Below are 14,704 nucleotides of genomic sequence, written 5' to 3'. Positions count from 1 at the left end.
ACAATAAAGAGCGAAAAAAAAGCAAGACTTTCTTTTAAGGTAACACATAAAAGCATTTGAAATTGTCTGAGAAAGCAGAAGAAAAATGCCTAAGCATAATTTCATAGAACTTGCATGTTTGTAGCCTCCTTCACTCCTCACACACCTTTATTTCTTCACTCTGTATTCTTTGTATCTCATGTTCCATTGGTGACTCCCGAAGAAACTGCAACTCGGGGTCAGTGCCTCCGTTTCTCAGCTCATTATGTCTGTCCAGCTCCTGTAACAGATGATCCTTCTCAGCCATCCAGACTTTCTCAGCATCTCGACCCTCAAATTTTAACTGAAGGAAGTCTTTGGTACTCTCATAAAGTAGATTCTGAGTTTTGTGCAATCTGGGGGAAAATGCAAACCATTTGACACTTCATAGAATCACAAAATTCCTCCAGTGTACAAGCAGGCCATTTGGCCCATCAAGTCAACAGTGACCCTCCAAAGAACAGTCCACCTAGACCAAGGCCCTAACTTTATCCTGCATTTCCCACCCTATGCACTATGGACTATTTAGCATGGCCAATCCACCTAACCTGCACACCTTTGGACTGTGGGAGGAAACTGGACCACCTGAAGGAAACCCACACAGACACAGGGAGAATGTGCAAACTCCAATACAGACAGTGACCTGAGGTGGAATTGAACCTGGGTCCCTGACAATGCAGCAGTGCTAACCACTGAGCTGCTGTGCCACCCCATGAAGGTTTCATTTACCTCTAATCTATTGGCAACATAACCCAAGAAATAGTCTATACACAGGTATTTGAGCTGTCATTTGCCTACAGTCACTGAAATAGACTCAAAATTCGCTGATATCCAGTTCCATTTAATACTAAGTCCCCATAGCCAGTTTTAGAAACTCCTGGCCAAATTAGCACCAGACCACTTCACAAATTATCTCCACAAAGAAATTCACCTCCCAAAGAAAGGACTCTTCCCTCAAGTGATGTTGACAACTAGATCTCTGTGCAGGGAGATCCAGGTTTTCAGTCACATGTAAAAATAATGCAAAGTTAGAAGGGGCCTGGGGATAAGTGCTGACCTGACTTAATACAACATACGACAGTAATGCAGTTCAGCATCAAAGTTGTCATCAACCTCCACTAGGAAAATAAACAAATAGTCAAGAGTCATATTGCTTTAAAAGGATTTTGCATTGCCATCAGTGCAGTAATAATTGATTCTTCTTTTAATCCTGCAGTGCACTTATTATAGCAGGAAGTTCTAAATTTCTTTGTAACTAATGTGAACTGTGTGCTACTAAATTTATTCTCCAAAGTTTCACCTTACAAAGGTGACAAGCCCGTGTTTCCTGTCTTTTCTCACAACTCAGGATCTCTGGAGATTAATCCATGACTCTTCTTAGCATTGTCTACAGTAACACAACATCTCACTACAAACTCAATTATCACAGACCATTTGTATTTCATAGAAACCCCACACTGTAGAAAAAGGTCATTTGGCCCAAAAAGTCCACACTGACCCTCAGAGCATCCCACCCAGACCTGTCCCCAAATAACCCATTTAATCTACATATCGCTGAACACTACAGGCAATTTAGCATGGCCAATCCACCTAACCTGCACATCTTTGGACTGTAGGAGGAAACCGGAGCACCTGGAGGAAACCCATGCAGACATGGGGAGAATGTGCAAACTCCACACAGACACATTCTGCCCAAAGGTCCCTGGCACTGTGAGGCGGCAGTGCTAACCACTGAACGACTGCGCTGCCCAGAGTGTGGTAGTTTTATCACCAACATCTGCAGCATCACTGTCAGCGGCTCCCATCATCCTACTGACAAAACCTCCTCCTATCTTTTTCTCATTTATATGGGAGTGTTGGCTAGGTCACATTAATGGCGGATCCCAAATTGCCATTGAGAAAGTGGTGAGCAGCCTTCTTGAACCACTTCGGGTACAGGTATACACACAGTGCTGTTTGGAAGGGACCTCCAGAATTTGTAATTAGCGACAGTGAATCAAGGATGATATAGTTCTAAATCAAGATGGTATACAACTTGAAGGGAAACTTCCTAAATGTGTTCCCATAGATCTCCTGATCAAGTTCTTCCAGGTGGTAGAGTTAGTACGAACTGTAGATGCTGGAGAATCTGAGATAACAAGAAGGCCAAGCAACATCAGAGGAGCAGGAAGGCTCATGTTTCAGATCTAGACCCTCCATCAGAAAAATTTCTGCAGGAGGCTCTAGGCCCGAAACCTCAGCCTTCCTGCTCCTCTGATGCTGCTTGGTTTGCTGTGTTCATCCAGCTCTACATCTTGTTATCTTAGGTGGTAGAGTTGCTGGCTTGAAAGCTGCATTGAAGGAGACTTGGTGAGTTGCTGAAATGCATCTTTTACTTGGAACACTGCCAGCATTCTGTCTCGGTGGTGGACTGAGTGAAAGTTTAGCATATGGGATGGGGTGTTTATAATGCGGGCTCCTTTGACATGAATGGGATCAAGCATCTTGAGTGCTCTTGGGGCTACATTCATCCAGCCAAATGAAGAGTATAATCAGTTCTGCCCTCCTGTCCACCTCAGTTTTAATTCCCTCAGCCTGGCTAGCTGTGGAATTCTCTTGTGAAAAGTTCCCTCCTTACTATTCCCACTTTAAGATGTTCCTGCAATTCGATCTTTTCTTGGGGCAGGTTACTGCAAATTTTGTTCAATAATGCTTCTCTGAGGTACCTTCTGACATTTTATGATATAAGGTGCTATTGCCTCAGTCGATATTATTCAACAGAATCAGAGAAACCCTACAGCGTTGAAACAGACCATTCGGCCCATCAAGTCTACACTGACCCTCTGAAGAGTCCACCCACCCCTGTAACCATGCATTTCCCATGGATAATCCATGTAGCCTGCATATCTCTGGACACTGGGCAATTTAGCAAGGCCAATCCACCTAATCTGCACATCTTTGGATTGCTGGAGGAAACCACACAGATATGGGGAGAATGTGCAAACTCCATACAGAATTGTCAGGGAATGGAATTGAATCTGGATCTCTGGTGCTGTGAGGCAACAGCGCTGACCACCGAGCCACCATGCTGCCCTGGCTTGCCACCAGCAAATGGATCCTGTGATATTTTCCTGTACGATTCACAAAGTCTAGGAAAATTCCACATGAGACATGCCATTTGTGACTCAACATTGTTCCATAGTGCACTCGATCTTGGTCACAGAGCTGCAGCAGATTATGTAACATGGGCAGGAATTAAGTGATGGTTCACAGCAATTACTGATTGTTGCACTCTGCATTAACTGACTTCTCTGCTAGTGATTTGATTTTGTCTTTATCCCGTTCATGCTGCACATGTGCCTCCTCCATATGAATCCTTCGATCCTCCAACAATGCATCAATTTGCTCTTTCGCCAACTGTGTCTGCTCCTGCAACTGAGACTGCAAGGCTTCAACCTTGGAGAGTTGGGTGTTGGGAAGAGAACAATAAAAGCAATTAGTAAGAAGAAGTATCATCACTACAGGAAGCTGTAGATCAATAATACAACATGCACACTGCAAGGCTACTAAATATGGAAAACCTTTGGCATAAGGCTCAAAAGACACCAGATTTGTCCGCAAACTTTCTGGAAAGCCCTTGAAAATTCAATGAAAAGCCAAAATGTGCAAGAGAATGCATGTTAACCCTGGTACATGGAAGAGGCAGAATTGCTCCTCTTGTACTTTTTACTCCAGCTCCTCCAATTACAATTTTCTCTCTCCTGCTTTTGTTGCTTCTCCAGACACAGTCTTAGAAAATAGAGGAATAGTGAAAGCAGGAAGGCGAGAACCTTGGATTGGAGAAGCTGGGTCAGGTCAAGTTGCACCAGTTCACAAAATTATGGGTCTGAAGGATCAATAGTTACCCCACTTAATTTTTCCAGTATATATACTCTGAACTTTAAATACTTCAAAATTGTAAAATTTCGCTTGCTAGAAGTTGGAAATGTTTTTGTTACCCAAGTTGATTTTACTCATTCTAGTGTTAATGCAGCCACTAGTACGGCCTGAGCTTTAGTGCGGAGTAAGAAGGAGCAATAAAATTAGACTAATCAAATAATTTATTATTTTACGATGCTTTTTAAACAATAACAGAATTTGGGCCCACACTGCAACATCTTGACAAAGATGCAGGAGCAATCTATATACCTACAGAAACATCATCTGGATCTCACTGCAAGAGGATTGCAATTGCAGCATGCAGATTTACAACTGCCAAGCCTGGACCACAGTGTGGAAACACTGCACGTACCTGTAGTAATAGAGTTTGATTATCTCTCTGATAGTTGTCTGGGATAGTTGGGCTAACAGCTCTGGTCACTTTTGATGCTACTTCTTTAGGACCTTTTTGAAGGCAAAAGACATGAATTTTGAAAAAAATCACGGTAGCCATAAAACATAATTATTGATATGGTAATATTAAGCTACTAAGAAAGTAAGGTGTTTCAGATTAATAATGCTGAAATAAGGAGTTTTAAAATTAATTTACAAACATAGTTCAAACAATTTCAAGAATTGCTCCAATTCATGCACAGGTCAGTCTCTGCAAAAAAGGAAAGATGGAGAATGAGTTCTTAAACTGATCATTCCCATTATTTCTAAAATGTACTTATTTACCAGTGACCAGGGTGGCAGCTACTAACTGACTCTTTCAAATGCAGAACTCTTCTGCGCATTTCAGCTTTTGTTCCCCCTGCCCCCAGCAGGGTTCCTTTAGGTCTCTATGCATGCTACTCACTATTCAGATTATTCCAAGACTAGATATTGTGCAATAAGAAAGAACTAATTAATAAATGTGGTTGTGACCGTCTCTTCCTGCGTGAAGATTGATCATTTTATAATAGAATTCTTCATTAACACAGAGAGTGAAGTAGTAGAATCCATTCAAGGGTCTGAATCTAAATTAAGGAAATTACAAGCATATGAGGCATGAATCAACAAGAATAGATTGGGGAACTTTACTGAAAGGATTGACAGTGCATAGCCAATGGTTAATATTTCAAGACTGTGTGTATGCATTACTATAATTATTCATGCTTGCCAGGTGCAAAAATAGGAAATGTGGATCACTCATGATTTAAAAATAAATCAGCGATAGTATTAGATCCAAAAAGGAGACAAATTGCTAGAAAAAGTAGCAAGCCAGAATTCAGCAAAAAAGGAGAAAAAATTTGATCAAGGCCAGGAAATTGAAGCATGAGAGTAAAATTGCAAAAAACAAAAATTTATCATAAAAAATCTACAACTATGTGAAGCAAACAAGATTGTTGACAAATGTTGATCAGTCCTTTATAGTCAGAAACTGTGGAAATTAGAATGGGAACTAAGAAATGGCAGAAGAACTGGACACGTATTTCTGCTCTGTCTTCACAAAAGACGGTACAAATAACCTCCCACAAGTGTTCGGTCTAGTTGGGGGGGGGGAAATTGAAGGAATTCAGTATTCATTATAAAATACAGGCAGTTCTTCCATAACATGATTGTTGTGTTCTTGCATGACCCTGCGTTATAGAAAAATCGGGTTTATAGGGAAATCAACGAGACCTGTACTGCAGAAAGTTCACATCATCCAAACAGCGCCTGCTGTTCATAATCAGGTTACAGCCAATTTACGTTATTGAAACACGTGTTTCAGCAGAACTACCTGTAGTGCTAAGTAAATTAACAGGGTTTAAGGGTGATACATCGTCAGGGTCTGATGGTCTAGATCCCAGAATACTAAAAGAAATGGGCCTGGAAATACTGGATACATTGAACGTCTTGCTCCAAAATTCTGTAGATTCTGAAGCAGTTCCTGCAGAATGGGGAGTGAGAAACATAACCTCATTGTTTAAAACACGAGGGAGAGAGAACATCAGTAATGGGAAAAATATGAGCGTTTTTTATAAAAGACATAACACAAGACTCGGAAAACATTAACCTGAGTTTTCAAAGCCAGCTTGGGTTTATGTAAGATGAAGTTGCTAAACAAACTGACAGGAGTTTTTGATGATGTAACTAGTAGAATAGATAAGGGATAACCAGTGGATGTGATCAGTTTGGATTTGGAAGCCTTTTACTGACATAAGAGTTACTGAGAAAAACTAAAGCACATTGGATAGAGGGTACTGTATTGGCACGGATTGAGAATTGGTTGACAGAGAAGAGAGAAAGTAGGAATGGGTGTTTTTCCAGGTGGCATGCAATGACTTTTGGAGTACCACAAGAATCAGTGTTTGGGCCTCAACTATTCATGAAACATATAAATAACGTGGATGAGGAAACCAAATGCATCATTTTCCAAATTTGCTGACAACACAAAACTGGACAGGTCTGAGAGTTGTGAGGGGGATGCAAAGCGGCTTCAAAATGATTTTGATAAGTTGAGTGAGTGGTCAAGGTAACAAAACAGGCTAAATAAAAATTGAATTGCTAGAGAAAGTCAGCAGGTCTGCATTATCTGTGGAGTGAAAGCAGAGTTAATGTTTCAGGGAGTGTGACCCATCTTCAGAATTATGAAGCAATACATTATAGTGTGAAAAACGAAAGGCAAATTATTATTTCCACAGTTCTCTACTAGGGCTTGTCTTCATTACAGTTTAGAAGGATAAGAGGGGTCTTTATTTAAAAATACAAAATTCCAACACGGCTAGATAAATTGGATGTAGAGAAGATATTTTCTTTGGTTGTGGAGTCAAGAACCAGGGGTCACAGTGCCAAGACAGGGGTAGGCCATTTCAGACTGAGAAACAAAAACATTTATTTGCTTGCAGGTTAATGAATCAATGGCATTCTCGACCCCAAAGACTAAGGAGACCAGGTCACTGAATATATTTAAGAAAAAGGTAAGTAAATTTTTAGATTTTAAAGGCATCAAAAGGTATGGGGGAGAAAGTAGGGATAGTGATTTTGAGAGAGGGGATCATCACAGATGATACTAGGTAGTGGAGCCGGCTCAAAGGGCCAAATGGCTAACACTTGCTCCTATGTTTCTTTGAATCTTCAAACGACTAAGCTTCAATTTTCTCAGTCACCAATAACTCTTCAAGGGTTTTAACCAAACACTTCTGTGTCTGGAACTTTCAAACTGAACTCCTCATTCCGAGGTAACCTATTTTGTAAAGTTCTGAGCTTTTCCCTTTAAGAGCAAATGGTTTACACATTCAGCTTCAGGCAAGACTTCTACAATCTACCAAACCAAGTTTTCTTCAAGCTATTGGTGCTTTCCCGAAGCCCAAAATATACACAACATCTGAATTTTCTAACTGAAACTTAATACATTACTCCATCCATTCTGAAAACTCATCTAATGAAAACAAAACCCACCATACTCAGGATGTCTCTCGGTCATATTGTTCCTTTAAAAAAGACACCATGGCTACAGAAATACTTGCATTTAATCATCAAACCCCTCATGCACAGACCAAAACCCACAACCTCTAGTTCAAAATCCAACCTCTTTAAATATGTACATTTTTAACAACATAGAAGTCATACACACCTTGCATCAGCAAAGACAGAAGCAGCAATGGAAAGGTGAAAACTGAGAGGGAGGTGGTACTGGAAATGATGGCTATTCCGGAGTTCAGTCACCTGGTCTGAATGATTTGCATTCCAGGCTTCTGGAAGAGGTGGGCACGGAGCTAGGGGAAGGGCTCACAACAATCTTCCCTAGATATGAGGAAGTTGCCAGAGGATCCACAGCTGCATTTGACAATTTAGGAGTCTTTTTGAGGGTTTAAGCTAGTAAAGTAGATAGAAGGAACCACAGATGTAACATACTACTGGAAAGCAGTGATGTAATGGTAACTACCCTGTGTGCCTGTGATTCCAGCTTCAAAGAATTATGAAACTGCACCTCAAGGTTTCTTCATTCAGTAACACTCCCCAGAGCCTTACCACTAAGTGTGCAAGTCCTTCCCTGATTTGCCATACTGAAATGCAATACCTTACATTTGTCTAAATTAATCTCCATCTGCCACTCCCTGGCCCATCTTGTTGTACTGTGATATAGAACATAGAACATTACAGCACAGTACAGGCCCTTTGGCCCTCAATGTTGTGCCGACCTGTCATACCGATCTGAAGCACATCTAACTTACACCATTCCATGTACGTCCATATGCTCATCCAATGACGACTTAAATGTACCTAAAGTTGGCGAATCTACAACCACTGGAGGCACAGCGTTCCATTCCCTTACTACCCTCTGAGTAAAGAAACTACCTCTGACATCTGTCCTATATCTTTCACCATGGATTTAGCACATGGGTTCCCGTCTTCTGTTTTACATTTTTGTTCCATCATGCTGATTCCTGGTTTGTGTTCTTTCAATATTGCTCCTGAGATTAATGCTCATAGTGGGTAACATATCTGTTCCCAAGTTGGAATGTTATAGAATCAAGTTCAGCTCCTGAGTCTTCAGCAGCTAAGTCATGCCAGTCTGATATTTGATCACAGAGGAAATACTGTTGGAGGGTCAGCACTCTTCTTCTGGCAGGTTGGCACAGTGGGAACACTACTTCTGCAGCATCAGCACTGTGGGAACACCCATCAAACCAAAAGACTTTTCATATGAGATTTGTGCACAATCTAATAGTTTAAATGCAGATTCCGCAATTTCTAGGTTAAATTTCTTTTAACTTGCATAGCTCTTCAAATCCACAATGTATTCTTTCATGGACTGATAGTCCATATTCTTAAACTTATCAAATATGGTGTTTGACAAGGCATTTGCCAAAATTGGCTTCCACAGCCACATCATGTTCCTCAGTAATTCCCCTGGCTCGGACTTAATTCATGTGAATTCCAAATGAAGTTTCATCCTTTGTGTTTCGAATCCACCCAGGATCATAGATGTCGCCGTGATGTACAACAACTCCTGAGATAGCTGTTCTTGACACATCCTGAGGTCTACAATCTCGCGCTGCCACATGCACACACTCGACCTCTCTCTCCATCAGCACCACCTCACGCTGTCTCAGAGCTGCTCTGCCCCCAGTTCCACTTCATTGTTTGGGTAGTTTGACAGTCTAACAAGGAATGTTTTCTCTTCTCTTCAGGCATTAAGAACACAAGCTGCAACAACTCAGGGATATCTCGGCTCCTCTGGAACCTTCCTTCCCTCCTCTTCTCTCTGTCTCCGGTTCTTCTCCTTGCTCCATCCCATCAAGAATTTACTATCCATCTGACCTTCTGCTCTCTCTACTGAATGTTCTGAATTCAGCAAGAGTCTTAGTTCTATCCCTCTGTGTTCTCTTCTCCATGAATGTCAAGCACAACATGACACTGAACTCTTCTTTTGTTGCTTTCTGTGCCTGTTTGTCTGGACAAGAGTCCTCTTTCCATCCCAAAGACCCCTTCACCCACCTCCAACATTCTCTCTTCACTTGGACCCCTCCCTCTGGCCTTTTGCCTGCAATTGACTTGTTCATTCAGAATTGTTGATGTGAATCAATTGCTTTAATTTCTCTGCCCCCGTCTCACACATTCGCACCTAACCCCCTCTGAAGTGAATAAACTCTGTACTCTCAGATTTAACCCCAATTTCTTGTCTGGCATACCAAGCTCTGCATTGCAGAGGATGAACACTAGCTCTCGGACACCTCCTCCTGTCTGCCCCAGACCTATTATGTCCACAACAGTCACTAATCTCATTTCAACTGGTGACGTCCACCACACCCACAGCCTCCAAGTTTATAGCCTTCAACCTTGTTCTACATCCTTTCCAGTTCTAAAGAGTTATTGGATCCAAAACTCTTTCTCTACTGGATCTGATCAGAGTTTCTCCAGCTAGCTGTATTTTTGTGGCATACCACTTTGCTTTATCTTGGTTAGAAAAGTAAGTACACATCTCCACCTCATTTTTTTCATATACCATATAGCTCCAATTGTGAAAATACAACTGGACATTCATAATTTGTAACTCAGGCATTTCACTTTAAAATTCCACCAGATTTGTTTTAATAAGAAGCAGGGGTTACCTTCTGCTTTATCTTCCTGTCTGAAGAGCTAGAGGGTCCTCCTCTGCTCCCATTTTTAAAAGACCAACATCCAAATGTTGAATCAGGCAATGAAACACTCTTTTTCAGAGTTCAATTGTAGATTTGTAGTTTAACATGAACACCAGTTCCTACTTTTCCCACTTGGACGGTTACACTGTCCAAAGCCCAAAACCTCCACATGGGGAATGTTACAAAGTTGGGTAAAATATTCATGGATTGCAAGGCAGGAAGTTTGAATTTGTTGATAAAAATGATCCTGGGGAAAAGAATGTAATGGTCCTTTTAAGAGCTTGTGCTTTGTCTGTGCTTGGAAGCTTATAAATGTAAATGCACAGAGCCTGCTCGAATTGAAATATGTTGTATAGAACAGCCAAGCTGCATTTTTCCCACGATAACAAGTTTCAGATTGGCTAATTAATTTTAATGAAGCATCTGGATACAGAAAATCAACTGAATTTAAATCTGATGGTGTTGACAAACTGAAACCAATCAGATTATAAAAATTTGATTCGGTACATAAGACGAAGGCATTTGGAAAATGGAAGACAGTTAACCACCACTTGTCAGAGTTAGCACCATTCAGCTCTCAGTGAAAGCACATCTAATTAATCAAAAGTACCACTGTATTTTTGCTCAAAGTCCTCTCTGAAGAAATTATAGAGATGAAATGTCCTTAACAGCAGAATTAATAGAAGAAAAGTGTTTGTGAAGAGACTGGAGATGACTGAATATTCCAGTAGGCAGTCCGTGCGAACTTGGGAGAGTTTGGGTTATAATTTATTACTTATTAATTGAGCTTATATTAGTGGGACTTGTCCTTTTTAAACAGCATTCCAGTAGAATTTAGACCAGAATAGAATTTAAGGTATATTTAGTAACCTAAGGGGGAAATGTCAATTTGTTAGTAATTTTGTTAATTTGTCCATTGCTGGATTAAATAAATAGTTCTTGTTACTTGTAAAGTGGAGATTAGGGATTTTCTTTCTTTCAACCACTCTTTTCATAGATTATGAGGGGAATGATGAGCTTCTCTGTGTGTTTTGGGGATAACTATTAGAGCGGGACCCCTATTCCTGTCCTAATAGATTGGAGCTTGTGTTTTAGCTTAATTATTAGAGGAGTTCGGCCATTCTCCATCGTAGCAGTAAGAATCAAAATGTGTCGGTGCAAGCTTGGAGGGCTGGAGGGCCTGGTATTGTGCTCTATTGTCCTTTGTTCCTGTTCTTTATTCCAGATATTAAACTTAACGAAGTGGCTGCTGGCACCAACAAAAGAATGACAAATGCCTTTACATGCTCACCATTTTTTTTTCCAGATTGCATACACATGCGTGATATAAAGCTTTTTAAATTAACTTCTAGTTGAACAATTTTTTCCGTTTTTAACATTCATAAATGTTTCTTAGACTTTTAACATTCTTTATTTCAATTCAATTTAGAGATGTCATTGCTACATTGCATGATCCTCTGTGTCGGCAAATGCAGCTTAAATTCAAAGTCCAATGATCATAATCGGCTCCTGAACAACTCTGGATCTACTCTGGTTTACCCTTTAAGGGAACTGCAGTTTTTAACACTGAGAAGCTACACACCATTCTGACTTGGAAATGTATTGCCATTTCTTCATGTTGCCGGGTAAAAATCCTGGAATGACATTTCAAACAGCATACCTATGCAAACAGACAGCAGCAGTTCATGACAAAACTTCCCAATCAAATCTTCCAAGGCATTTTGAGATGTACGATAAATGTTCGCCTGAAAGGTTTAATCACAACTTTGAGTGTTATATCCAATTATCATGACGACACTTCAGAATCCTTGAGGGCGGACAGCAAATTTACCAGAATACTTCCAAGGATGAGAAATTTTAGTCACAAGGTTAGAGTATGGAAACTGGGTTTGTCCTCCTTGGAAGGGAAGATCTGGCAGAGGCAAACAAGTTTATGACCGGTTTGGATAAAGAGGACAAAGCAGAGCTATTACTATTAACTGATAATGCAATGATTATTGGATACATATTTAAGGTCTGGACTAGTGCAGGGGAATGTGAGAAAGAATTACTTTAACGATCCAGAACTGTGGCACACAAGTAGAAGTGGAAAGATGGAATATTTACCCCTCTTTGACGATGTAACTTTAGTGCGACCATGCTGCACAGTACGTTGTGGAACAGTGACCTGAAAAAAAAGTTATTTGTTATTCCTTGGATATGGGAATAGTAGCCTAGGACTCGATGACACTGTAATTTTTTCATGTTCGGAAAAAGATGGATACACCACATTGGCCAATCAGTTGTCACGGGAGGGTAAGAATGATTCAAAGACAGAATTTACTTCTCATTTAGAGAGTACGTTAAACGGTTAGAGTCAGCACAGATTAGATGTGAATCCTTTCATGAAATAATGGGTTGAAAAGTTATTATGTAGTAATCACAGCACAAACACGGGCCAGTCAAAAAGTCCATACTATTGTTAATCAGGAGAATAAGTCTCCTCTGACCCTCCTTCATCTAACTCCATGAGCACATCTATCCATTCCTTTCTCTCTCATTCTTTTCCCTTAAATTTATTCCAGCTTTCACCTCCTGTGTCATGGGTTTCACATTAAACTCTATTCTGGATTTTACTTTATTAGTTACTACCTGTTACGTATTGCCGCTTTTTTCTCATGTGGAAACATTTTCTCAATGACCTATTACACGCTTTTCATAAGTTAAAACCCTCCCATTAATTGCCTCCATCTTCTCTTCTCTCAAAAAACTGCTCCGAGTATGTTCAATGTTTCCTGACAGGTGCAGCAAGTCCTCTCCCAAAATATCAAAGATGGATTCTTATTTAACCAGTTTATCTGAGTTCTTTAAAGGAGTAGCATGCACTGTAGATAAAGCAGAGCCTGCAGATATATTTTGCTTTCCAGAAGGAATTTGATAAGGTCAAACATCAAAGGTTACTGCATAAAATTAAAGCTTACGGTAAGGAAATAATACATTAGGAAGTAAGACATGGATAGAAGATCTGTCTCAATTGTTTTCAAATGACATCGATGACTTGGATAAGGAGAGCTAAAACTTTAAAAGGTTCATAGATGACAGCAAGATGTGGAGGAAAATATGTTGTGAAAACACCACGGGCTTGAACAGGCAAAAATATGGAAACTGGAAAACTCTCTTTGATAGGAAGAATGAAAAAAATTAGCATTTCTTAAATGGAGAATAACTGCAGAATTCCAATGTTCTTACTCGTTTAAGGCAGGGGTGAGGAGAAGTGTTTTCTTGCAGATAGTCATGAGTCTCTGGAATACTCTTCCTCAAAAAGTGGAAGCAGAGTCTGTGAATATTTTAAAGGCAGACTTGGATAGATTCTTGGGAAGCAAGGTGGGGGAAATATAACCAGAATTAGCAGGAATGTGGAGTAATCAGATCAGCCATGAATATGAGAGCAGGGTGTCTGGATCACTGTGATATCTGGTAATCATTGAATTTCTTATTTTTTATGGCACCGTAGAAATTTCCATCTGTTTCATAAAACCTGAAGGAAATACCCACTTTCGCAAGAATGTTTTAAGGAAATGGGTATGCCATTCAATATGGTCTCCCACTGAGAACTCAGTACCAGTTTGAGCCACGTATCCCTAGCATATATTTGGCACAATCCAGCAATTTAAAGGTAAGTACTCATCCAAGGATACTCAAATCGCATTTTGTCAACAGAATATCGAAAAAAATTACTAAAAGATAAATAAGGAAGGGAAAAATAGAAATAAGAAATTTCTGAAGGGGAAAATTAATCTCCATTTAGATAAGCAAGGTTTGAGCAGGGGTAGTCAGCATGGGTTTGTCAGACGTAGGTCATGTCAAACAAATCTTCATGAATTTTTCGGCGAGGTGACCAACTATGGACATTGATGAGGGTAGTCCAGTTGACATTGCTTGAATCAAATTCAGTATTAAGGCCTTTGACAAGGTCCCATATGAGAGACTGATAAAGAAGCTAAATGCACCTGGAATCCAGGATAACTTGGCAAGCTGGATCAAAAATTGGCTTCTTGTCAGGAAGCAGAGGGTGGCAGTAGAATTTGATTGTGTGATTGGAAGCTGCTGTCCATTGGTGTATCACAGAGATTAGTATCGGGTCCTTTATTGACTGTGGTATATATGGATGTAGATGACAATGTTGGGTGACAATAAGTAAGGTTGCAGATAAAGATGAAGATTGGCTAGATGCCTGACAGTGAGAAAGAAGGGCTGAGGTTACAGAAGGATATGAATCGATTGGTCAGATGAAGAGATCAGTGGCAGATAAAATTTAACCCTCATAAATGAGAGGTGACGCACTCTAGAAGAAGTAATAAGACAAAGGATTACCAAATGAATGCCAGGACATCAGGAATTTTAGAGGAACAGGAGATCTTGGGATGCTCGCCCACAGATCCCAGAGGGTGACAGGGCAGGTTAATAGGGTAATTAAGAAGATATACAAGATGCTTGACTTTATCAGTCAAGCCATACATTATGCGAGGAGAGAGGTTATGTTGGAGTTGTATAGGACTTTGGTTAGGTCACAGCTGGAATACTGTGTGCAGTTCAGCACTATAGGAAAAATGTGGTTGCATTGGAGGGGAGTACTGGAGATTTACCAGGATGATGTCTGGGATGGAGCATCTTAGTTATAAAGAATGTCTTGATAA

The 14,704-nt window shown here is 40.3% G+C and overlaps 1 protein-coding gene across 3 annotated transcripts in view; it reads right to left on the bottom strand.

Annotated features, from left to right (window-relative positions):
* ccdc77 (coiled-coil domain containing 77) overlaps positions 1–14,704 on the bottom strand; it is a 97,140-nt gene that overhangs the window by 31,924 nt on the left and 50,512 nt on the right. For all 3 annotated transcript variants that reach the window (XM_048549594.2, XM_048549595.2, XM_059652255.1), the window contains 4 exons: positions 12,135–12,195; positions 4,289–4,380; positions 3,305–3,453; positions 146–374 (listed from right to left, as the gene is read on the bottom strand). In XM_048549594.2, the coding sequence (XP_048405551.1) occupies positions 146–374; positions 3,305–3,453; positions 4,289–4,380; positions 12,135–12,195 (531 nt within the window). The remainder of the gene's footprint in view (positions 1–145; positions 375–3,304; positions 3,454–4,288; positions 4,381–12,134; positions 12,196–14,704) is intronic.

Source organism: Stegostoma tigrinum, chromosome 18 (assembly GCF_030684315.1).
Source record: "Stegostoma tigrinum isolate sSteTig4 chromosome 18, sSteTig4.hap1, whole genome shotgun sequence".
Classification (NCBI taxonomy): domain Eukaryota; kingdom Metazoa; phylum Chordata; class Chondrichthyes; order Orectolobiformes; family Stegostomatidae; genus Stegostoma; species Stegostoma tigrinum.
The sequence above is the reverse complement of the archived record's forward strand: the minus strand, read 5'-3'. Positions and strand labels throughout refer to the sequence as shown.